General features: G+C 37.8%; 1 protein-coding gene across 2 annotated transcripts in view; it reads right to left on the bottom strand.

Moving 5' to 3' along the window:
* Positions 1-25,783, bottom strand: part of KIF20B (kinesin family member 20B) — a 73,712-nt gene that overhangs the window by 29,585 nt on the left and 18,344 nt on the right. Inside the window, exons 8-20 of one of the 2 annotated variants that reach the window (XM_073353810.2) lie at positions 24,857-25,051; positions 23,104-23,215; positions 22,465-22,536; positions 22,227-22,373; positions 20,840-21,002; positions 19,353-19,676; positions 18,370-18,509; positions 16,674-16,824; positions 15,354-15,579; positions 11,591-11,652; positions 9,633-9,752; positions 6,579-6,744; positions 1,617-2,835 (exon numbers count right to left, since the gene is read on the bottom strand). In XM_073353810.2, coding sequence (XP_073209911.1) covers positions 1,617-2,835; positions 6,579-6,744; positions 9,633-9,752; positions 11,591-11,652; positions 15,354-15,579; positions 16,674-16,824; positions 18,370-18,509; positions 19,353-19,676; positions 20,840-21,002; positions 22,227-22,373; positions 22,465-22,536; positions 23,104-23,215; positions 24,857-25,051 — 3,097 coding nt within the window. The remainder of the gene's footprint in view (positions 1-1,616; positions 2,836-6,578; positions 6,745-9,632; positions 9,753-11,590; positions 11,653-15,353; positions 15,580-16,673; positions 16,825-18,369; positions 18,510-19,352; positions 19,677-20,839; positions 21,003-22,226; positions 22,374-22,464; positions 22,537-23,103; positions 23,216-24,856; positions 25,052-25,783) is intronic. The other variant, XM_073353811.2, reaches the window with a different exon arrangement.

Raw genomic sequence — 25,783 nt, 5'->3', positions numbered from 1 at the left:
TTAGGTAGTCATTCTACTGCCACTAACGCCTACCTGTTAACTTCATTAGAACTCTCTTTCCTCTTAATGTCCATTCTCCTACACACTGCTGTTCTTTTCTCCATTGCTATAGTCTCTTTCTTGATTTTTCTCCTGGTCAATATTAGAATCAGGTGTGGAGATTACATGAGCATCTCCCAACCACCTCCCCCAGATTCCTAGTTTAAAGCTCTTTTAAATCAGTTGTGCTGACCTCCATCCCTGAAGTCTATTTCCCTCCCTACTCAGGTGGGAAAGAACAGTCCTTTGTCCATGAAAGCCTCCCAGTGGTCAAACATTCCAAAGCCTTCCTAATAGCACCACTGCCTCAGCCATCTGAGGATTAGCATAATTTTGTCTTACCTTCGTTCTCCTCCTCTAGGGTCAGGTAAAGGGAGTGCAATTATGCCTCAGGCTGGTTCCACTCTCCTACACTCATTTCCTGTTTAAGTTTTCATACTACATCCATCACCAAGTTATCCAACTGTTTACCAAAAACTGCTGTTATCACATAACAACTATTAACATTTTAATATTTTGGACCCATGTCAAGTTATCTGCTTTAAAAGATTGCCGTATATGAAGCTTCTGCTCCAACATTTGCACCTGCTACTCCAAAAAGGTTATCTAGTATCAGGATTTCTAACAGGTAGGTTTATATAAAAGTTTTTCTTGCCTCTGGTTTCCATACAAGAAGTAAATGGTAGATGAATATTTAACAGAGTTCCAAATGTAGAGGCCATTTTAACATAGGAACTACTTTAGTTCACTGAAAGATCGCACACAAGTGTACTAATACAATAATTGGGTATACTCCACTGTATGGCATTCAACAAACTGATGCAGGAGACCCTAAACATACCAGGCTCCCCTTATTCATATTCTGAGAGTCCCTTAAACACAAGCTCTTTTCTAGAAGACATTTGAATCTGGTGGATAAAGTGAATAAAATAAATACTCATGATTGTACCATATTTACTTAGCCTGAAAAATCATTAAGCATCTATGTCCATTTCACTAGTGGAGATATAATTTAGTTAGAAATAACTGATAATTATGGCAAAAAGATGCATTATGATAAAGTGCAAAAAACCTGATCAGACAATCTCCACCTGAGAAGATATTCTACTCTGACTTTTAGAGGGGGGAAAAAAACCCCAACCCCAAAAACCTAATTTACTACACAAGGTAGGTACATTGTAGAAAATTTGGAGAAGTTAGAAATAGTTCCCTATCGAAAAGAAGTTAGTACACCTGGTACAAGTATTACCTTGTAAAATGGATTGCTTTTACTGTTAATGACAAGTTTAATTGCAATGTCTACATTTGTACTCATGTTTCCTTCCATGTACTGATGCTACAGGTAGGAATTTACTTACTGGGTTTTATACATTATCAAGATATACAATTAAACAAAGAGAAAAAATAGCCAGTAATGTGTACAAATGATTTTCAAAGATAAATTTTAGTATCTAAACCACTTCTTAGCAGTTTAATCTGGATAAGTATCTGAGTGTTATTTGGAACTGAGCAGATGCACATTCAAACTAGTCTCATCTTAGATTTCATCTCAAGTGTCTATTCAATGCTGTACTTACTGTTCTGTAACTTTTTTTGATTCTTCTTCTTCTCTCTCCTTTTCCTGAAGTGAATGTTCAGTAGTTTTCAAGTTATTCTTCAACTGTATGACTTCCTCGTTCAGTTTTGTTTCCTGATCATTTAATTCTTTGATTTTTATTGCTGAATTCATACATTTCTTTTCCAGGTCTTTTATATCCATTTCCATCTTTAAAATGATAGATTCTTTTTCCTTAAGTATTTGTTCTAACCTGGCTGCATTGTCATCTTTAGCCCTATAAGCCTCCAAGAGGCATTCAAGCTCTTTTATTTTCTCCTTGTGGCTGGCACTTTGTTTCTCAAGATGGGTAATTGCACTTCTATCTTCAGCCACACGTTTTTCAGACTCACAGATTTTTTCCCGTAATTGTTCTTGTAACTGATTAACAAGGTTTTCCTTTTCCTTTATGGACAAATTACCCTGATTTGTAAGGTCATCCAATTGTATTTTTAGTTGATTGTTCTCATTCCCAACCTCACTGATGCTCTTTTGTAAATTTTCAACTTGTTGAAGGAGTTCTTGGATCTGATTACTTTTTTGGGAGGAGGCCTTAATAATTTGCTTGCACTCTTTCCAAATGCCCTCAATACTGCAATGGAAAGAGCTCTCTCGCCTGACATCTGCAATATTAGATGTCTGGCACTGTGTGTTTAAGGAATGCATTTGAATTTTCCCTGGTTTATCTTTTTGAGAATCTTCCAAAAAATCCTTTAGATTGACCAGATCAACATCTACAATATGAGATTCTAAATCAAGTTTATGCAACTCATCTATCTTTGTCTGCATTGCTTTTATTTGTGACACTTTGACTATAATATTCTGACTAGAGGCTTCTACCTCTGTAGTCAGTTGTTTAATCTTCTCTTCTTGCTCTTTATTTATAACTTTCTGTGTGTCTAATTCAGAAGCTATTTTCCCATAACTAGCCTGACACTGCTGGAGCTCCTCACTCAAACCAGAAGCCCTTTCTTTTGAAGAAGATAGCTCCAGGCACAAGTTTGCCATCTGTCTATTGAACCCTTCTTTTTCCCTTTTTTCATTTGAAAGTTTTTCTTTAAGTATAGCTAATTGACAGTCTAGGGATTCACTTCTTTCCTGTAATGCTAATATTTCTGCCTCTTTTTCTAAAATGTTCTGTTGCATTTCTTCAATTTTCTTTTGCTCTATTGCATCACCTTTACCTGCACTTCTAATGGACCCTATAAAAAGAAAAATAAGTATCACTGTATTGCTCTTGAAAGCAAAAATATTAATAAATTATACATATCAAGAAGTAACTTTCAAAACTCTGTGGGAGATTTTGGCTGGTATAGTAAGCCTTAAATCCTCACATTACGCAATATTTTGAAGTTTGGCCTTTAAAGGTGATCCCAAAACCTGGAAGCTACATGTTTGAACAGTACTACAGATAGTATCTTCCTTAGACTTCCAGACAGGGTGTACATTGTCTCGACTTTCAGTAAGCCAGAACATGAATGGCTTGACGCTGATTTGTGCTCTGTTCAGGTTCCTAATCTGCTGCAGTGATGGTAAAACTTTGTGATGCCTAGTGCACAAAAATAACTACCTGACACTCAACCATCCTCAATTTTACACCTTAGCTGGCCCAACAATCTTACATCCTACAGATACACCCATCTGCCAGATGCAGAGAGAAACCAGGAGTTTCTTGGGTTGTGTAAACTGTCCACACCTCTGCCACAAGCAACTGTCCGCTGCTTCTTTAAGTAAGTGGCACCTAATGCCTTTCCACCATATGCTGAAGGTTTTCCTTCCCAAATCTGCTTCTGATTTGACACAATGGCAGCTTAAGGGTTAGAAGAGAAGGTATATTGGGAAGTCAAATGTGTGTGCAGAGGGAAGTAGAGAAAGGAAGCCAAAAAAGTAAAACTGATTTTCTGCACTGCCTTCCTCACAAAAGTATGAAGAAATGCTCCTGAAGACAAAACGTTGAGAGTTTGGAGACCTCAAAAAACTTCAAGGGTACAAAGAGCTCTCAAAACACACACGCAGTCTGAGCTCCACCTTTAAAATGTTATTGTTTTTATTACGCTAAGGCTGATTAACCCTAACAATGGAGCAAACTGCAACTCCCATTGACATCAGCTAGAATCACTTCTGAAAAATTGGGAAAATTTTCTACTGCAGCTACACATAATGCAGTGTTAGGGAGTAGTTCCCTGGTCAAATACATATGGAATTGGCAGGGAAAAGTGTGTTTTTACAGAATATAAAATCTGTGTAGAAAATGGTGCAGTTTGCAAACACAGTAAGTTGTAGGTAGACTGCACAAACTATCATTAGAGTACTTTGTAAATTTACAGCAGTACACCTTGAGGAGATACTTCTGAACTAGCATTAGTGTGTGTAGACACACAGAGGTGGAAGGAATTTCCATGTGCTAAGTTGAAGCAGCATTAATAAAGCAATGACTATTGTGCAATTTGTACATATCTATGGCAAATAGTCCATTGACCCAAGACTGGTTTATTATAGAGTAATAAGTTTAGTCAGACACCTTTTAAAAAATAGAAAAACAAAACAAAACAAAAAAGGCGAGAGCGAGCTAGCTTCCGGGGCGGGGGAGGGGGAGTGTCTATTTCCTCCTTTACCCCATAAATTTAGAATCCACCCCACCAAAAATTACTCCTGCATGAGGGATAGGATAAGCAAGCACTAGCTTTACTAACAGAAGTGTCATGGCTTTAGAGTCAGACTTCGTAAGCCAGCAGTAGATAGAAACCAACATTAGAAACATTGGAAAGGGAAATAGCCAGCTTCCTGTTGAGACCCAGCATTCTTTCCTTGACGGGGCCCACAAAACAGACTTATATAAAAGCCATCATGTATTCTCTATATTAAGTTATGTAATAAAATCCTGCTGCTGATGCAGGAAAAGGTGTATGTGGCTTATGTTCTGTGAATGGAATGGATTACAGAAAAGGTGTATTCTGACACCCATAGTATGACTGAGTTTTGTAGGTTAGAGAAAGCCCAGAATCAGTTCCAAATATTTTAGGTGCTTTACAATTGACAGCTAAGATCATTTGGGGAACTTTGTTTATATTGCGGTGATAGGGTACATGACTTTCAACATAGACAGCCCACCTCTGAAGAGACTAAGATTTTTCTCTTTTACTATAAAGAAAAGGAGTACTAGTGGCACCTTAGACTAACCAATTTATTTGAGCATAAGCTTTCGTGAGCTACAGTTCACTTCATCGGATGCATCCAAAGGCTGAAGGATAGTTAAAACTGAAATTTCTTTTTCACCCTAAGTCTTGGTTGCTAAAATTTACATTCTCTCTGTGAAAAGGTGATTTTTTAAGCAAAATTTGAGGAAGATACATGTGGCCATTTTTGAGTTATGAGCTTAATGTGAAGCAAATAGTCTCTGAACACTTTTTCGAGACAACCAATCGACCTTTAAGATTTGACCGAGCGCTCTTTAAAGAGAGTACCCAAGACTAAGTTTTATGTTTTGAAAAGTTTGCGTTTCCTGACTCCACAACTTAAACAGTAGCATTAATGTACCACTTCTATCTAGTTTCCTGTTCAGTGCTAAAAATTAGTATTTACAAACTGCCATTAGGCATGAATACCAAGATTAGAGCAGGTATCAGACACAGTCTGCTATAACAAGGGGTTTAATGCCTGCTTAATTTTGTCATCACTTTCTCCCCTGTTGGCATGTACATGGTTTCTCCAGAAGGTAGTTCCATGCAGACCCAAGGTTGGCTCTAACCAACATGTGTGATGGTCTTCACAGGCATATCAGTTTCTTCTCTTGTTAGAGAAAGCAGCATCAGCAGCTTGCTTATCTGCTATGTCCTAGACCTATGGAACTTGCTATACCACTCCTCCTTTGTTTAACATGGCACTGAAGGAAGTGCCCTTCAACAGCTGTTACTTCTCAATCCCATGGTGGGGGCTGGCCTACCTGCACCCCCATGTTTTGCTTCCAATTTTACCACTAGGTGGCATTTCTGATCCCAAAGCAGAGTCTAGGTAGCTTTAATCCATCTCCACTTGTTAACTGGGGGAGCCTTTAGCTCCTTACTTGAGGGAAGGAGAGAGGAAAAAGCCTCTAGACTGCCCCATTGCCTTTCCTTGATTCTTGTTTGGGTCAACATATTCCCATCTGCAACCCCTACTCAGATTGCATAGATGCTGCACCTATTAGAGGCCCCTTAGCTTCTGGGGAGGCACCTACATGATCCTTGGCAGTCAGAGGCCAAGCAAGCTCACAGTTCAAGCAAGGAGAGCAGGGAGATTTCAAAGCTGCAGACACTGAACAGTTATGTAGACGCATGCCATACATGACTAGAATGCCTACTTAATGCAGTTTCTACCAGTAAAGAGAGGTTTATGAGAAACACTAGATCCCAAATGAATTTGAGTTTTACCATTGTCAGCTTTGCGTATTATATATAGGGTTTTAGCATGCAGCATTTACATGTTTCTATACACTGATCTAATGAAATACCTGAAGTGTGTACAGCATCTACATACAATATGACAGAATGAATCACAGACCGCATTGACACTTCAGACAGTTCTAAAAAGAGCTCAGGCAGGAAAATGGTAAGAATGTTTAAGAAGGTTAACAGCAAGCTTGGCAGAAAAAACAGTAGTTAAACATGCCAGTTGTAGGCAAAGTCCACTTTAACAGAAATATCTTTTCTGCATCAGAATTTGCAAATGTATTAGCAGACATAGCAAAGGGGAAGCAAGACATCTAAAAGCAGTTTTTATTTTAAGAATTTAGAGGCAACACACAAGACAATGAAAATAAACAGTTACTTCCATTTAGCATTTAATGTTGCTGACTTTCTTCTCCTCAGACGATAAAGTTTACGAATTGCGAGTTTTTGCTTTTGTTCTGGCATTGGAATCAGATTTTTTCGGAAGACTCCCTGTTCGGCTGCAGTAGAAATGGTACCTTTCTTTGTAGGTGGCTCTTCCTCTTGGGTAGGCTTACTTTCAAAACAGCGTTTTCTTCCTACATCCAGCACATGCTTCACACTGTCACTAGACTGAGTGCCTTCTATTTTCCCATTGCTGTTCTCGTTTGCCATGTGTCTTTTAATAGTAGTTACAGTGTTGTCCTACATTTAAATAAAATTAGTTACCTCATGCCATTATACAAAACAAGCAGCCAACCATGTTACAAGCAATAAATCTCAGCTGAATATGAAAACAAAAAAATTAGACAAATAGCCATATAACATCTTCCTACAAGGATTTTTGTTGGGGAGAAAAAGTCAGCTATAAATTGCTTTTTCTGTGGGCAATAAAGAGGTGTACAATGCTTTGGAGTATAGAACATAGCACAAAGGGGAAGAAAAGAAAAAGCACTAATACAGATAATGTGCATGAGTCAGAGGGATTATGTATTCCATCAAGAGAACAGTAATATATATCAAAAGCTACAGAAACTGTTACTACCTACAGAAAGCATTTGGGTGACTTTTCCAAAAAAATTTTATACTTTTTCTCATCTTCTCAAAAGTGAAAGTTCTTAGTAACAGCCTTAACTCTTCCTACCATCAACACTACTTGATGTACTTTCCAATTAGGTTAGAAGTGCCCATGATAAATAGTAAGCCCAAAGGATAGGTTGGCAAATGCTTTAATTTCTGCTATGGACTATAAATTTGACCAAAATATTAAGATTAAGGTTTTTGCATGCACAAGACCAGGCTGGCCAGATAGATAAGACAGCACAAGACACCTATGAAAAACGCCATGCGGTTATAGCACTTCATCGTCACACTACCACAGGGGTTCTCAAACTGGGGTTCGGGACCCCTCGGGGGTCGCAAGGTTATGATGTGGGGGGTCATAAGCTGTCAGCCTCCACCCCAAACCCCGCTTTGCCTCCAGCATTTATAATGGTGTAAAATAGATTAAAGTGTTTTTAATTTATAAGGGGGTGAGCAGGCACACTCAGAGGCTTGCTATGTTAAAGGGGTCCCCAGTACAAAAGTCTGAAAATCACTGCACTACCATGTTATTTAATAAGATGGGTGGACAGAGTTAAAGGTTTGTTCTTTTTGGATTTTTTGTAGTTCTACACCTGGAGATTTGTCCAGGTGTGAAAGCATGGTATGGACTGTTCGCTTTGGGGAAATTAATTGGAGAATGAGGAAATGACAGGAGCCATATCTTGCGTAATCCTAAGAAGTTTTGGAGTATAGGTATAGCCCTCAAAAGTGGTTGCACTACTGACAAACTGAAAGACAGGAATAAGATAAGTCCATGTTAATTTGCATCCCCTAATGTACTGTATGGAATAAATCAGTGTGGATTTATTGTAGAAAAAGTGGATGCATAGCTGCAAACATAAGATCATTTTTACATGCAAATGGTATTTCTCTAGAAGATTGTTTCAGGCTGGTTGACACTTACTGGACTTTGATGCACACACTAAGTCACTACCACCAATGTACTTATAGGCCCATACCATCCCAAAGGTTCTCAGTGGTTACAACCATTGTACATCGCTACTAAGTCAGTCAACCATGTCAAAGGCAGGGAAGAAAAGAATGACTGGATGGTGATCAGGATAGCTCTGGAATACCTGCTTTGTCTCCAAATATTTCTGACCTCTCTTCTCCTGCTTCCTCCACCTTCATGCCCCCACTGAAACTTGGCTCACAGTGCAACAATGTCTCTATTACTGTTCCTTCTCCTCCACACCATAATGAAAAAGAACCATGGAGATGGTGTTGGGGGCTGCTGCTTTCTGTCTGTCTCCAACTCATTTCCTGCTATGTGCTTTCTCCTCTGAATTGCTCACTAAAAAGTCTCCTTTAAATAATCTACTGCTCCCCCTCCCCTCCCAAGGCTTTATTTCTTCATTTCAGTCTCCCATTTATTTTGACTTTCATGTCATAACTCTAGCCTCCTGCCCACAACTTCTTTCCATCTTCAACTATAGATTCAGTCTCCCAAATAAAATGGCCACTCCACAGACCTTTCCCTTGACCATCTTGGCTAACAGCCGTTGATGGACCTATCCTCTATGAACTTACGTAATTCTGTTTTGAAGCCAGTTATATTTTTGGCCTTCATAACATCCCCTGGTAACAAGTTCCACAAGTTGACTCTATGTTGTGTGAAGAAATACTTCCTTTTGTTTTAAGCTTATCGCTTATTACTTTCACTGGGTGCTTGGTTTGTGTGTTATGTGAAGGGGTAAATAACTTCACTACTCACTTTCTCCATACCATTTGTGATTTTATAGACCTCTATCATATCCCCTCTTATTTGTCTTTTTTCTAAATTGAACAGTCCCAATCTTTTTAATCTCTCCTGATATGAAAGCTCTTCCATATCCCTCATCATTTTTGTTGCCCTTCTTTGTACATTTTCCATTTCCAATACATCTTTTTTAGGATTGGGCAACCAGAACTGCACTCAGTATTCATAGATTTATATAGTGGCATTAGGATATTTACAGTCTTATCTATCCCTTTCCTAATGGCACCTAAGACTGTCAGCTTTTATGACTGCCGCTGGACATTGAAAACATCCGCTCAGTGACTCCTAGATCTCTTTCCTGAGTGGTAAGAGCTAATTTAGATCCCATCATTTTGTAGTTAGGATTATATTTTCCAGCGTGCATTACTTTACATTTATCAACACTGAATTTTATCTGCCATTTTGGTGCCCAGTCACCAGGTTTTGTGAGATCCAAAGCAGACTGTGAAGAGTTAACTATCTTGAGTAAAAAAAAAAAAAAAAAAAAAAGTTGTCTGCAAACATTGCCACCTCACCGTTTGTCCTCCTTTCTCCAGACACTTTATGGATATGTTGAATAGCACTGGGCCCACTACAGATCCTTGGGGGACACCGCTATTTACCACTCTCCATTTTGAGGGCTGATCATTTTTTCCTTCCCTGTTTCCCATCTTTTAACCAGTTATTACGAGCATTAAAAAAATCAAAGTAAGTTTTGTACATTTTAAGAAATGAAGAGCTGAAAACTTACGTAGTCTTTTACTGTAGTTTCTAAATGGGATATTAGGTCCTTTAGTCTACTTATAACATCATCTTTTTGCTCCACAATGTTTATTAGCTCTTGAATCCGCTTATTCTGTGTCGTCATTTTCTTTGAGATGAGAAAAGTTACATTTTTACTAGGTTTTAGATAACAGGAACGCGTTGTAACTCGGGCTGTCGATTAATCACAGTTAACTCACATGATTAACTCAAAAATTAATCATGATTAATTGCAGTTTTTAAATCACACTGTTAAACAATAGAATACCAACTTAAATTTATTAAACATTTTGGATGTTCTTCTACATTTTCATATATATTGTATTTTGTGTTTTAACTGAAATCAAAGTATATATTATTTTTATTAAAAATATTTGCACTGTAAAAATAGTATTTTTAAATTAACCTCAAACAAGTACCATAGTGCAATCTTTGTCGTGAAAGTGCAATTTACAAATGTAGATTTTTTGTTACATAACTGCACTCAAACACAACACAATGTAAAACATCAGAGCCTACAAGTTCACTCAGTCCAACTTCTTGTTCAGCCAATCGCTAAGACAAACAAGTTTGTTTAAATTTAAAGGAAATAATGCTGCCGCCTTCTTATTTACAATGTCACCAGAAAACAAGAACGCTTTTGCATGGCACTGTTGTAGCCAGCATTGCAAGGTATTTACGTGTGAGATACGTTAAACCTTCGTATGCCCCTTCATGCTTTGGCCACCATTCCAGAGGTCATGCTTCCTGAAGCTCGTTACAAATATAATGTGTTAATTAATTTGTGACAATTCCTTGGGGGAGAATTGTAGATCTCTGGCTCTGTTTTTCCCCGCATTCTGCCCATATATTTCATGTTATAGCAATCTCGGATTATGACCCAGCACATGTTCATTTTAAGAACACTTCCACTGCAGAGCTGACAAAACGCAAGTAAGGTACCAATGTGAAATTTCTAAAGATAGCTACAGAACTCAACCCAAGGTTTAAGAATCTGAACTGCCTTACAAAAATCTGAGAGGGACGAGGTGTGGAGCATGCTTTCAGAAGTCTCAAAAGAGCAACACTCCTTTGTGGAAACTACAGAACCTGAACCACCAAAAAAGAAAATCAACCTTCTGCTGGTGGTATCTGACTCAGATAATGAAAATGAATATGTGTCGATCCACACTGCTTTGGATGGTTATCAAGCAGAACCAGTTTTCCGCGTGGATGCATGTCCCCTGGAATGGTAGTTGAAGAATGAAGGGACAGATGAATTTTTAGTGCATCTGGCACATAAATATCTTGCAACACTAGCTACAACAGTGCCATGAGAACGCCTATTCTCACTCTCAGGTGACACTGTAAACAAGAAGCAGGCAGCATTATCTCCTACAAATGTAAACAAAGTTTGAGCGATTGGCTGAACAAAGAGGTAGGACTGAGTGGTCCTGTAGGCTCTAAAATTTTAAATTGTTTTATTTCTGAATGCAGGTTTTTTTGTACGTAATCCTGCATTTGTAAGTTCAACTTTCATGATAAAGAGATTGCATTACAGTACTTGTATTAGGTGAAATTGAAAAATATATATATTTTTTCACAGTGCAAATACTTGTAATCCAAAATAAATATAAAGTGAGCACTGTACACTTTGTATTGTGTTGTAATTGAAATCAATATATTTGAAAATGTAATAAATATTTTTGGATGTTTTCATAAATAGGATTATATTACTGTCTAACAATGCAATTAATTGTTATTAAATTTTTTAATCTCTTGAAAGCCCTAATTATAACATGACTCCAAATCGTTTGCACTCAAACACACCATGAAAAACAAACCATAATAGTGCTAGGTCTATTCAGTTAAGCACACTATGAAATTAGACATTAAGCTATTGTAATTTTGTATGAATAATTAAAGCAGATATAAGTTTCAGTGAATTTATTTCTCTCTAAGAGTTACCTCAGTAGCTTCTTCAAGTTGTTGAGCAGATTCACTTAATTTAATCACTTGCATTTCAATCTCTGTAATCAAATAGAGAAACTGGTTTGCATTACATAGATTGCAAACTAGTAGTTCATTCAGTAAATTGGCGAAGTCTTTCTATAATAAGGTTTTAGTCATTTGCCAATATCTGAGATACATCGAGACTATTCCCCCCAGTTTGATTTAGCAGTCGAAAATATTTTTTGATTTTCAAAGGAGTAATTTAAATAGTTTGGAAAAATAAATGCATATATTTCAACCAAAATTATCCAAATAATTGCACTTTAAGCAAATGGGCGGCTTCTTCCTGTAAGCCTGCTCGAGTCCTGCTCAGAACAATAACTTTAATATTAGAGACCTTAATACATTAAACGAGGACTGTGATTTTTTCCACTCCCAATATAGGAAAGCTACCCCTCCGCCAAGAAAAAGGCCACCAAGCCCACAAGTGGGTAAGTGAAGGAAATCCAGATGTATGTCTCTCTCTCTCACACACACCCCCACCCCCCTTTCAGTTCCGGAAATAGGTCACAATAATAGAGTCTGGAGTCAGCTTAGATAAGCCCACTACTCATGAGTGTCCTGAGATACTGATTTGCTTGCTTATTTGTTTTTCCAGCCTCTAACCTGTTAGGAAAGTTTCAATCATTCCAGGTGTGCTGCAAATACATGACCAATGCTGGTGCAAGCTAGACAGGAATGGAGGTTTGTTACCCCCTCCCCACACCTCTTTTTAAGGACAAAGTTATAAATTTTCACATATTTCCTCTATTTTGATGCAACCAACAGGAACACAAGCTCCTTCACAAGCAGAGATTTTAGGGCAGATATCTGAATCCACAATTTTAAAATGTTGTAAGAGAAAGAACCACCTCAATATTTAAACCAAAGTCTTTTCACCCTCTTCCTCACAGCTCAGCTTTTCTATCTTGATTGATCAGGTTGACTAAACAACGGAAAGGTTTTTATAAAACTTCTCCAATCTCCTCCCTGCTTAGTGTGATTCCATTTTTTTAAATTAAGTTTACAACGTAGCCTTTTTGGTTTTTAACGTTTAGTACCTCTGCAGAGTGAGCCTATTTGGAAAAAAATGCTATTCTACGCTGATAGAGTCCTCTTGATGCTCATTGCAAGATTTAGAATTTACAGTAGTTGGAGGTAAATGTAGTAAGTCCTCCTGAAGGTTCTGAGTGTTAGTGGGAAGGTGCGTCATGTCAGGGTTTATAATTCTACAGCTGGTGCATCCCTACCTCTGTGTGCATGTGTGTGCGTGCACGCGTGCTGCTCGAGGCCGGAGAGCCTGATTCAGCGAAACAGAGAGAGGGAGCCCAGGCTAGTGGAGCAGCCAGGCTCAGTGAAACCTCAGTACATCAGGTAGCATCCTGGACGGGGCATTCATATGTAAACACAACCTCCAGCCAACCAACCAAGAAACTGATTGTTGCAAAAAGAAAAAACTGAAGCGCCACAAGATGCTTTAGGACTGTGCCAAGTGTTACATTAGCAAGTTTTAGATATGGTGCTGAACTAGCATCGGTCATCAGTTTAGGAGGGTTGCACCTCCTCTGAGTTTTAATTTTAGCCGTCTGAGCAAGTGGCAGAGTACTAAGTACTTCCTCTGTATCATGGATAGCATCTTCAGCAACTTGGACACAATATTCTATGATTTTCTTTTCAGACACAGAATTAATAGGTTGCAGTCTACTTAGTTCTTTTTGCGGTATGCTTGTAGCCATTATTATACTCTGGGGGGAATTCTGCGCTACTGCGCATGCATAATTAATGAGCTGCACACTACATTTTTTGCACAGAAAAAACCCTTCTGCTGAAGTGTTGCTGCAGTTCTGCCTTTTGCCCATCAGAGGGAGCTGTGGCGATAGAAAAAAAAACAGCAGCTCCTAGCCAGCGAGGGAAGAGGAAGAGCTTGCCTTCTTCGCAATGGGCCAGGGCAGGAGCTATGGGGAGACAGACAGCGTGGGGTGCTGGGGGTCAGACAGGGGCTCATAAGGGCTAGTGGGAGAGGACAGACTGGGGCAGGAGCTGAATGGGAGTGAAGGCACAGGGCCATAGGGGGGGGAGCGAGGTATAGGACTACATGCTAATGGGAAGGGGTGCAGAGCTACATAGGGGCAGGGGTGAGAGTGGAGGTGGAGGGACACGTCTACAGGGAGTGCAGGGACACATGAGGGTGCAGGAACACATGGGGACAGGGCAGATGTGCCTGACTGAATGGGACAGGCTAGGGGTCAGCCAGGGTCTGCATGAAAATGTTCCCTAACAATCCCTCCTGCCCCCTCAAAAAAAAATCTGTTCCATACTTTTCCCACCCATACTCAACAACCTTTCAAGTTAGCACCCAGACTCCTTCCCAGCAATTTACTTCTCTCTCCCTCAGCTCCTCCATTAACCTGACTCCATCAAGCCTTTGCACTGCTTCTGAGGGGTGCGGGAAATATGGTTCTGTATTATAGTTTAACTGAATTATTACTCATGAGTTCTGTATTAATATGCCTAGTAAGGAACCTATTTGTCAAAAACATTTCCTGAAATTTTTGTTGTTGTCTGTATTGTTACAGACATACTTGCTGACAGGTATTTGTTTCAAAATGTTTTATTTTGAAGAATAGTATTTGCATTGTTTTTGGCTACGTAATCACGTGTTTCCAATCACTTTCAACTTTAGGCATGTTGAATTAGTAGTTCACACACTGATATCTAGTAATCATTAAATATTAATAATTGTTTCCAGCATATAATCAACAGCTTTCATATTTACTAGTTAGAATGAGAAAGTAGTGAATTCACACTAAGAACTGAAAGATAAGCTAACTAGATTTATCGTTAATATATGCTCTACATACATTCCAGAAGTTTCTAGAATTTAGCAAATCAATTCCCCCCTAATAGTTTATAAACTCCATGTCTTCAGCATTCAGTGAGTTGATTCCACCCACTAGCCAGTCACTCCACCCACTACCATTTTTCCTCTAAAACTTTAGACAGTTTTGTTTCCCCAACAGCAGGCATGTACTTAAGCTGCCTTTTTTTTTTTTTTTTTTGGGGGGGGGGGGGTGTTGGGGAAGGGGGTGAAGTAATTTTTTTCCATTCAGACTAAAATTAGAGCCCATTTCAGAGAAGACAAAAATCCCCTCAAATATATTGTGGTCAAGTAATTACTTTAAATGACAAGTTGAAAAAAACTCAATGTGATAAATTTAAAACCCACTAGATTTTCTGGAGTAAAAGTCTATGCAACTGGATTCATACTTTGAGAATTCTACTATAGTTATATTGCAAGGCACTAGTTCTCTTGTGAAATCAAACTTCAGTGAAAGGTTACCTGTAAAATACAGTAATTTCAGTTATTAGAATATATGCTGTGCATGCTCTTAAAAATGTAAAATCAATAAGAGTCAATTAAAAAAAAAATCATCCTAAAGTTAGAAGATTACATTTTAACTTGAATAAGGCTGCATCTTTTCAAATTAAGTAATAACTGAACTGTTCTATAATTTTTAAATAAGATTGGTGGTTTAGTTGAGCTTAAAGTAAAATAAAAATAAAGGTAACATCCAATTTGATCAACTAGAAAGATCACATTATGAGCAGATGGTAAATACTTTGTAGTAAATATTAAACTTAAGCAGGTTAAGATATCCAGTCCACTTTATTCATTAGAATTTAACACATTTTCTAAGTCGGCATTAGTTCAGAATCACTCTTATTTTACCCCACTCACCTTTAGTTCTCTGTGTCAGCTCTTCTTTGGTTTTACTTAGCTCAACAGTAACTTTTCCCAGTTTTTGTTCAAGCCAAGCAATAGCTTCCTGTGGGTCTTCTAGGGATACAATATACCTGTGAGCTTCTTCTGCCTGCTTCTTAATATCAGTGACATCATCTTGCAGAAAATTAATAATGCCCTCAAGATCAATACAGTTCTCAGGAGCTACATTATTGCCTCCTTCCTAGAAAGGAAGTGAAAAGTGCTTTATGGTTATTTAGCAATGGCCTAAATTGCTAAAATAGCTTGTATCAGCTATAAGAGAATTCTAAATTCTTTTAGACAAATCTTAGTATAGACATCTTTTCTATGGACAGTTGAACAACTGAATGAATTTGTCCAAGAAAGGGAAGGATAAAACCTAGGAATTCCCAGATTTTAATCCTGACTGATGCCATCTTGCACTTTGGGGATAATATCTGCCTCTCTCTTTTTTTAACAGCACTTACAAACAAGGGTAAAATTTTCTCTATTATACGGATATAAACCCAAGTAACAGCAGAATTTTGCCCACAAACCACAAAGTATTATATCTTGAGTTGGGAGAATGTGGAGTATAAACACACATCAAGTAAACAGTCTGTGTCAATTTCTGAATTGTTATTAACTAGAGTCTGGAAATATATTTTTGTAAAGGTAAAATAGAAGAGTTAAAGACGCAGCTTTTTTAAAATTAAGATGAAGAACAAGGGGAAGCAGAGGTTAAAATAGGATGACAAAGCTGCAATATCCTGTCTTGTGCCAAAAACAAGCACCAGGGCCTAATTATGCCTTAGATGTATATGCTACTCCCACTGCTTGAGATGTGCACACAACTCCTTTTTGAAAAGATGTTTAGGCTCCTCTCACTGAATATGTTTATAGGAGCCTAAAGTCACCTGTAATAGATACATCACTGAAGTTAAACAAAGTTAAATTTATATTAGATTCTACTATAAGTGCATCCATCTTTTTAGTGCACAAAGCCCAAATTTGAGAACCTGAACTACTTGTCATCTTATAGTACACATATCTAAATTTTCATCCCTTGAAAAATGCCCAAAATAGATCTTGAGAGTTCTTTAACGACAAGCTAAAAAGGTAATGACATCTAATTTAATAAGAAATAAGGTCTACCCTTCTTGGAACAAGGATTCTTGATGTCACACTACATCAATTCCTTGGCATCTGGAGTCAGTTTACATTAATACCCAACCATGAGAAGTGCTCATCCCTTAACGGTAGGTTAGGTAATAGTACAAAGCCAGATTCTTCAGCAATATGTAGGGGGGAAATTACCAGCATTGCAGCTCTTTCATTACAATGGGAATCCTTTATCTCCTGTTCTTCATCCAGGTTTTTGGCACATTCATTTACCAAATCCTTGTAGATTTCCAAGCGTTGTTCAGAAGCTTTTTCCAGCAACTCTCGTTCATGAGAAAGACATTGCCTGTATTCAAAGAGTTCTAACGCTAGAAATTACTTTTTTTTTTTTTAAACGAACAAAAGAATAATAGTGCGTCTCTGACACCGACTGTTAGAACCTGGGTATTCTCCCATGCTTGTTCATTTTGTGAACTGAGTTAATTTTAAGTTACAGCTGCTCTTTCTAACAAACTTCACGAGTGTATATTAGCCTTGTCTTCAGAAAGAGTTCAGTAACTAAAAATTATGAAAAATATTTCTACAGATCAAGGATTTCACAAGGTTGTCTGAATTGTGCATCTTACTAAAGGTAAGCTGTACACTAAGTTTGTGTATATGTTTCATCAGGATTTCCATTCAATTCCATTCCATTCCAAGTAGCTTTTGAGCCTCACATACCAAAACTACTTATAGCATGGTAGTGCGCTCTTATGTCCTCCTCTTGCACGGAACATATCTGCAGTTGATACAGGGATTGGAATTTACAGATGTCCAAAGTCTATCCCAAATCACGTCAAAGTCTTATTACTTAGTTCAAGACTTCTAGAATTGAAACATTTTATTGTTCTGGAAAGCATTTATATTGGACCATCATCAACTAGAGTACATTTGCAACAGGTTTTCTTCCTGTAATTTTAGTAGACAGTGCAACAGGCAACTGTAGCTAGAACTCTATGGCTAAAGCCACTGAAAACATATGCATCATCTTCCCAACAAGAGGGCATTGATTTTTTGCCTTGGTAGCTTGAGAGATGTTGGGACTTCAGAATTGTCATTTGTCTTTCAGTGTTCTCGTCTTTCAGTGATTTAAGTCAGTCAATACAGAACTCTGGGTTTTTTATTTTTGTTTAATGTGAAGTTTATATACAATACATGTTGCTTTCACGGTAAGTGGTTAATGACAACTTGGGTATGGGGTTTGAACTAGCTTTGGAAGGTAAAAGGACTTCAGAGTAAGAAAACTGAGGGGAAAGACCAGAGCAGTCAAAAAGAATTTGTAAGTCTTCTTTCTTTTACAAAGAATCTTAACCAATGTAATTTCTAAGGGAGGTGAGGGGGAGAAGAACTCAACTTAAATTTGACCAAATCCATCCATTCGGTATAGTGAAAAAGCAAACAAAATTGACCTCATGAAACAGAAGGCTGTTTAGTTTTTTTGTTTTTTTTTTTTAAATGAAGCCTTGTATATACAGGAAAGTTTGTTATAAGTAGAGGTATGACTATGAACAGATACACAGTGGGCTATGCTTGTATAAGCATTTACTCCAGTTAAAAGGAGTAACTTTTTCAGTTTGACATGTTTGAGAAGGGGTTTAAGCTAAAGAGTCACTTATATTAGACACTGGAATAAGTGTCTGCACAGGGTGGAGGTGTGGGGGAGGGGCAGGTATGTTAAACTTCCAACACTAAGTATTTGGCTTTTACGTTATTATTTCATTTTACCTACAACTGTAAAAAAGATACAAATATTTACCATCTATAGGTTAAGGTTAAAAGACTGAGTTCCACAACAGTGTAAACTACCTACAACTAGAAGACTATAAAGAAACCTAAGCATCAGTTAACTTACCTGAAATCTGTTTCCCGTTGAGCAAAATACTGAGTAAATTCTTGTGTGACTTCTTCACGAATTTTTAATTCCAGGAGTAACTTATCTTTTCTCTCATTGATCAGCTTGCTTTTCAAGTGTTCTATTATATTTAGTAGTCTCTACAATGATCACAAATAGCCTTTTAATGTTTTTATAAAGGAATGTTTACAGAAAGATTTTGTAATCACTGCTCCAAGAATAAAAGGTTCTTCAAAAGATGAGAATATTGGTTCAGATTTTTTTTTTTTTTTGAAATGTGAGCAACCGTTGTGTCCAATTCTGCTACCATTATCAAAAAAAAAAAAACCAGGAGGACTGGTAGATAGATTACATGTTGGTAAATTGCTGTACCAGTGCAAACCATCAATATTGTATACATATGTACACAGAACAAGCATGTTCAAGAATCCAAAGAACATTACAATGAATTATATCAACTGTTAGAAAAAGTTTTTCTAAGAAAGATCGGAATTTTATCTGTTCAAAACAAGGTTAAAATCTACAGTTTTAAACAGTATATTTCTAAAATGGACATTGTTTCTCAAGGAGCATTAGTTGGAGAATATAGCACAGCAGAATACAACCCAAAGCAAGAGTGGTTTCCAAATCTAGTTCTGTCCCACATTAAATTGATAAGCATGCTGAAGCATAGAAGAAAGTTTGCTGCCAGAGATCTTGCAGGCATAGAATATAGGCATAAAGGATTTTTTGTATTACTGAAGTCCACAGCTTGCCCATGCTGTACATATGGTACATTGAGAAGAGGTCTATTTACATTGACTTTCAGTAATGGGTGCAACCAAACTAAATCATGACCAAATCCGAACTTAAAAAGCCATTTTTACACATCTTTCCGCACCAGGCAGCATGCTTCAGTCCCCCCCAAATACATTATCGGAAGGATGAACCGTACCCATCAAAAGTTATATTGTATTGACTCTGAAAGCATCCCAGGTACATACCTGATATACTTCTTTTCCAATAATTACTTTATTTTCCTCCTCCTCATTTGGCATCTCTTTTGCCATGTCATGTTCCTCCTCCTCCTCATTTGGCATCTCTTTTGCCATATCATGCTCCTCATGTGTCTCATTGTTATCCACAGTTAAATCATCATCATCATCATCTTCTATCACATCTTCCAGGCTCCTGTCCCAAAGTATAGTGGCTCTTTTTCTTGCTCCCTGCATTTTAGGGTCAGCATTATTTATGAGAGACACTTCTCTTGCAGACTTCTGGACAAATGGCTGCTGTTGGGGAGCATAAGAAGTGTCTAGAACACAAATCTGTTGAGGGAAAGAGGTTGTCAATTATTTGTTAGGCACTGGTTTAGAGAATACTAAGCACTTATGGAGGTAGCCTGCAGCCATGGCTATCACTTAGCATGCAACTGGGGTCTGTACTTCATTCTGTTGGCAATGCCCACTTGCAGTTACTGCACCTGAAATTTTCTGCCACGCTACAAAACAGGAGTACTTTTGAAGTGCAGAGAAGAGCAGGAGTCATGCAGAAATTGCACTGTTTTGAGACCCTGAACTCTCCTGGAATGAAGCACTGGAAATTAGCTAGAGGGACGAAACCACCTCAGGAATGGGGTTGCTAATTCCTTTGACATAGAAGAACTGCCGATACATTATTTTGGCAAGAACTGTGGAAGACTGTCTCAGGAGCTAAAGGCAGCTTGTCCCTTTTGCAGATTCAGACTGCAGTTAGTGCTGGAGAGTAAGCAACTCCCCCCAGAGATTGGAGAAATTAAAGGAGGAAGGAAAAAAAAAACAAACACACACTGATGTACTTCTCACCACATGCTCGCTGAGAACAAATAGCTTATAATCAATAAGAGAACAGGGTGAGACGCTTGCATTAAATATATGAATGTTTAAAAATATCTGTAGCAGGTCAGAGGTAAAATGAGCCATATGTGTGAAGTTTGGAATTTCTAGGGATTATGGTTTTCTAGCTGGCAGAGCCCAAGAGAGCATTATAATCACAACAGCTTTTTGTAAAGACTCATTTTTTAAATGTTTCCTTCCCAAAACTATGAAGTATTTCAATCAGGAAATATTATAGAACATTTAATTTGATCATGAGGAGACAAATTTAGAGACAAAATTCAAAAATCACTGAAGTATGATACGGAGTACTTGTGGCACCTTAGAGACTAGCCAATTTATTTGAGCATAAGCTTTTGTGAGCTACAGCTCACTTCATCGGATGCACGAAAGGTTATGCGCAAATAAATTGGTAGTCTCTAAGGTGCCACAAGTACTCCTTTTCTTTTTGCGAATACAGACTAACACGGCTGTTACTCTGAAACCTGAAGTATGATAGGGATTTTAGAGACTTTACATGCAAGTCTAAATTGTACAGATATGGAACTGCTAAATTATCTCCATAATGTAACTTTGTAGTTTTATTTTAAAAATCTTCAAAGTTATAGTGCACTTACTTTTTGGGCAATTGCGGAGAACTTTAGCACATTGAGGGTTTCGTCATATGCAGCAGCACACTGACTGATGTTTACTATCATATATACCTTCCCTTTTCCACTGAAAAAGCCTTGAAGGAAGTGAGTTAGTTTACTTTCCCGAAATGGTATGTGCAGCTGCAGCCTAAAAAATAAATACCAGAGTTAGATACATTCTAGTTCAGTAGGGAAAAAGAGCCTCAGTCATAACATTTCAATCTGCAATTCCTGGATTCTTTAACCATAAAAAACAGACCACATTAGGTCTTCGAAATTTAAGCATTAAAAAACTGTTAGAATGATAGTAAACAATCACACTGCTAAAGGTACTACTCATACAGGTATTTTTAGTAGCTCTCACATTACTGTAAAATTAGAGAAAGACACTTGGTTCGCTACATGTACTTGACAGCACTTTGTATTTAGTTTCATTGTTTCTCCTGTGTAGTATGGTTGTGTGGATCTCACACAGTAATGGGGGTTAGCGTGCAGAGAAAGAAGAGTGAAATTATAGAATCACAAGAGTGCAGGATGCTGAGGAGTAGGTGTATCATCTAAAGCTTTGTCTGTCATTTTTAAAAAATTTGCTAAATTTCTAATTGATGGTGTCTTCCTAGTTTAATGTCACCCTGTGCAGACCCAGCATGAGGCCTATGCTCCACTTACTCCCTAGTTTGAGGGCGTATGAGGCACTTAAGTGGTACACAGGCTTTATGCTAGCCCTTTAGAAAAAGAGTAATGGATTGAGGTAAAACCATTGCGATGTGATATGGTGTCCAGAGATATCCATTAATTATAGCCACAGTTGATCAAGGACAGCTGCTTTCTGCACTGTCCCAAGTTTGAAAACTCCTTTCTATACTTAGAATTTGACTTACTGCTAGATGCATTCCTCCCCCAAATCCACCTTCCCTGCTGAGAACCTCTGGTGCTTCACAAGCCTGGTCTGTACCTTAATGCTGGTCCTGACATCCAATATCCAAGCACCAGCAGATGATGCATGCTTTACAGACAAGTGTACAGCTGGGGGAGAATGCAGGGGTTTCCTGCCCCAAAGCTTGGTTTACAAATAAATCAGTCACTTGTCATGGAAGACTAAACAAGTTTCAAAATATGTAGGAATTTGAATAATCAGAATGAACAGCAAAATGTCTGAAAAGTGTATTAACTGGTGCATTTTCCAAAAACTACTCAGTGTGTTTATCAGACTTCCCAGAAGTTTTGCACATTTGGGCTGAAGAGTCTAGGAAATTTATCAAACTGCTTTTTCTACCACAACTACAGTTAACATTTGTGCTACATGCTATAGAAAGGTACCTTTAGCTATTCTATAAAGGCACAAAAATTTAACAGTTATAGTAGCACCTACTTTGACTGTTGACTGTTCTTAAGTGCATTGATGCATTTGCCTAGAATCAGTAGAGAAGTGTTAATATTTCCACTCTCTTTCAATCTATCACCTTCATTGCGCGTCTTAGTACATCTTTCTGAGCCAGCAAGATCACAGAGCGCCAATCTGAAAATACAGATTAATAGTTATTTTGCTTTTCAGGTGTTTTGAAGCCAGCAAAATTAGCGTTAGCTTTGAAATAAACACAATCACTTACTCACTGACTCGTGTTACATTAGGTGCTTCAGAATCTTCAATCTTTAACATTTTAACAGTGAATATGCTGTGACTAAAAGATATGAATACAAGTTTTTAAAAACTGGTCTAATTTCAACACTACTAAAATTCAAAATACGTTAGTCTCCATAATGCCTGTGTGAGGAGAGATTCATGATTGAAGATATACTTTGACATGAAAATTTACCTTAACATCCTGAATGTGTGTTTATGAGAATATATGCTTGAGACCAAAATGTCTTTTTTTAATTGCTCAAACAGGCGAAGTAGTAGACTATCCCCCCATACCCAAACACTTTCTTGATTATTAGAAGCCTGAGGACTTTTCAAACCCCAAATGAGACTGGAATATAAAGGCAAACAAACTTAACAGCTAAATGTCTTACCTTCAAGGAAGGCATTTCAGCAAAAGGTGTTTAATTCTTATGTAGGTCAATCTTATTGCAAGATCTGAGCAAAAATTGCAGTTTTTGTTCACCATTAAAGTAGGTCAAATCCAGAACCTAAAAGTCTGGACTCTCCCCACAACGCAAGCGCCACAGAGATTTTAAAAAGTGGCCAGCATGGTTTTTGTGTTCTACTACCCTATATTGAACAATACCAATAACGGTTCTCTCACCTTCTACTGGAGTAAGTATTCAGTTTTGTGCAAGCAATACTCTGGTGCTTCAACCCGAGCTTCAGAAGTTTAAAAGCTTCTTTTGAATCAGAAATCTGAATCCACTGCAGATCTTGAGAGGAAACAACAAGATTTCATCTTTAATGGGCCACACATTATTTAATACATATATCTTGATTAGCACTAGAATACTACTGTCATTTAGACTGCCATGAGGGCATGCTAAAGCAGAAATACAATTACACTTGACACTTTGCGATCAATGGAATCAATCTTACCGAAAAAAAGCCATTGATCAGTACTTTGAGTCTACAAAATAATGAAAACCATATTGATAAACGCAACAATGTTTGTACCTGAAATCACCACAAGGCAACTTCAAGCAATATTAAGATGGTAACTTTTGTTAACTAAAAACATGGAAAAAAATACAATAAAATTAGCCAGAGACAGCTCTCAAAGTAATGCTGAACTGTGACAAATAAATAAATAAATAAATAAATAAATAAAAATCGAAGGTTAGATCAAATTTTGTTTTTTGTTTAATTTATGCAACCTTGTATTCTTGAGGTTATGTAGTCCTCAGTGTAATGATATGTACTAAGACATGGCTGTAAGACTTTCTTTCTGATCCTGTATAAAATGCATGTTTAGAATCTCAGTAGATAGGAAGTATCTAAGCGGTATGTACACCAGTTTAACTGACTTTTTAGGGTAAGTCTACACTGCAATGAGATACCTGCAGCTGGCACAGGCCAGCCAACTTAGGCTCAGAGGGCTTGGGCTAAGAGGCTATTTAACTGCAATGTAGACATTTGGGCAGACCCTCCTACCTCGCAGGGACCTAGAGCCATAGATCCAGCCCAAGCACAAACATTTACACTGCAGTGAAACTGACTCTTAGCCTGCGTCAGCTGATATGGACTACACATGGGATTTTAATTGCAGTATAGACATACTGTTAGGGGCTGAATCTATACTCTGCAAAGGGGATGACAAAAAGCTCACACCACCACCACACCTAATACCCACAAATAAAGCCTTATTGGGCCTTCTAAACTGGACCTGGTTAGGTCTATTTGCCAGTATAAGGTCTCAAAACTCAAAACTGGGGTGGAAGCAAGCAAGACAGTCCTTGTAGAATTTCCATGAATAATTCATCCTAGTTGTGACCAGTGTAGCCTGAGAAATATGAAGACATAGCTTCCTTCTTGAGGGAAGCCTACCAAAATCGTGAGGCTGAGCTTTCACGAGAGAGAGAGAGAGAGAAATATATCATGGCAAGAGACTCTTCCTATACTTATCAAAAAACAGGATTGTCTCTGGGTTTACATAGAGTCTTTTGTTTTTAACAAAAGAATTCCAAACAACTTTCTTCAGTTTTGGGTTTCCAACATTCATGGTATTAGGAAAAAATAGGACTTGGGGAAAATAATTTTCTACAAGGAAAATTAGGGAATGGGATACAGGACCCTAAGAAGTGTACTCTGGAAATTAGGGGAACATTGTGGAAGACCTCCTAATAAAGTGCATGTATAGATGTACACATACACGAGCATTTAAATTTGGGGGAGTGAAAACTGGGAAACATTGCTTTTTTCAGAACCGATTACTCATGCTTAATACACAAGGTAAAGACATTCCTATCCTACTACAAAGCTAGTTCACATTCTTCAGTACTAGCACCAGGATGAATACACCTGAAATTCAAACAAGTTATCATAACCAGCATAATAAGTGGTATTTCAGTTACCTTTTACATAAGAGCAGCCTTTGACGTCTTGAGCAAGACGGAGCACCCTTCTTTTCTTGTCATTTGACACTGGGAGCAATAAGTCATAAATGCACTCATTGTAAATCTCACAAAAGGAAACCCAAACAGAAAATTTCATGTAGCTTTCCATGCTCATGTTAGGTTGTTCAGGTTCTTTTAAGGGTTCTTCCAAGTCTGCCAAAACATTTATTCAGTTACACAAATGCTCTGCTCAAATGAAGCCTTTAAAGCAATATAACTTGAGTTAAAAGTTAATCATCATATCTCAGCACAATGACAAATTAGATATCACAAAATATGAACTTTGATTCAGATCAGACTTTACAATAGTAAGAAGCTTTTGTGATCAATAAGCAAATAACATTTTTTGGTCAACTGGGAATCTCTACCCCCTACGTTACATTATCATGAGAATCACTGAAGCTCATCTGCTCTTATTCAGTAGCAATAATTGGTTTAAAACCAAGTTTTAAACAAGTTTTATTACATATTTGAACTCTCTTTAGAGCATACTTGTCAGTTTAATGCTACTTTTAAATCTTCCCTTTTAAAAAAAACTGAGAATATTTGACATATCTATGGGGCCCATTTTGGATTCCTCCCAATAGTTATAATTAAATAGATTTATTCTAAGTGCTCATAAAAGTTGCCAGGATGATAGCACTAGAAATACCACCCTCACCAGCAGGGCAAGTTCCCCCTGCCACAGCCACATCCTACTCTGCAGTCTGCCTTAATTCAGACCTAGATGAGTACTGCAATCTTCATACCAACTTTATCTTTGGCCTCTCTGCCAAGTCTACCGATTGGGGTAGTTTGTGTCATGAGACCCATCCACAAGAAACTATATACAGCCCAATTGCTGTCAAATGACAAACACTTTCAACTACTAGAAATCTGGGCTCG

Source organism: Lepidochelys kempii, chromosome 7 (genome assembly GCF_965140285.1).
Source record: "Lepidochelys kempii isolate rLepKem1 chromosome 7, rLepKem1.hap1, whole genome shotgun sequence".
Taxonomy (NCBI): Eukaryota; Metazoa; Chordata; order Testudines; family Cheloniidae; genus Lepidochelys; species Lepidochelys kempii.
This window is presented reverse-complemented; position numbering and strand designations above follow the sequence as displayed.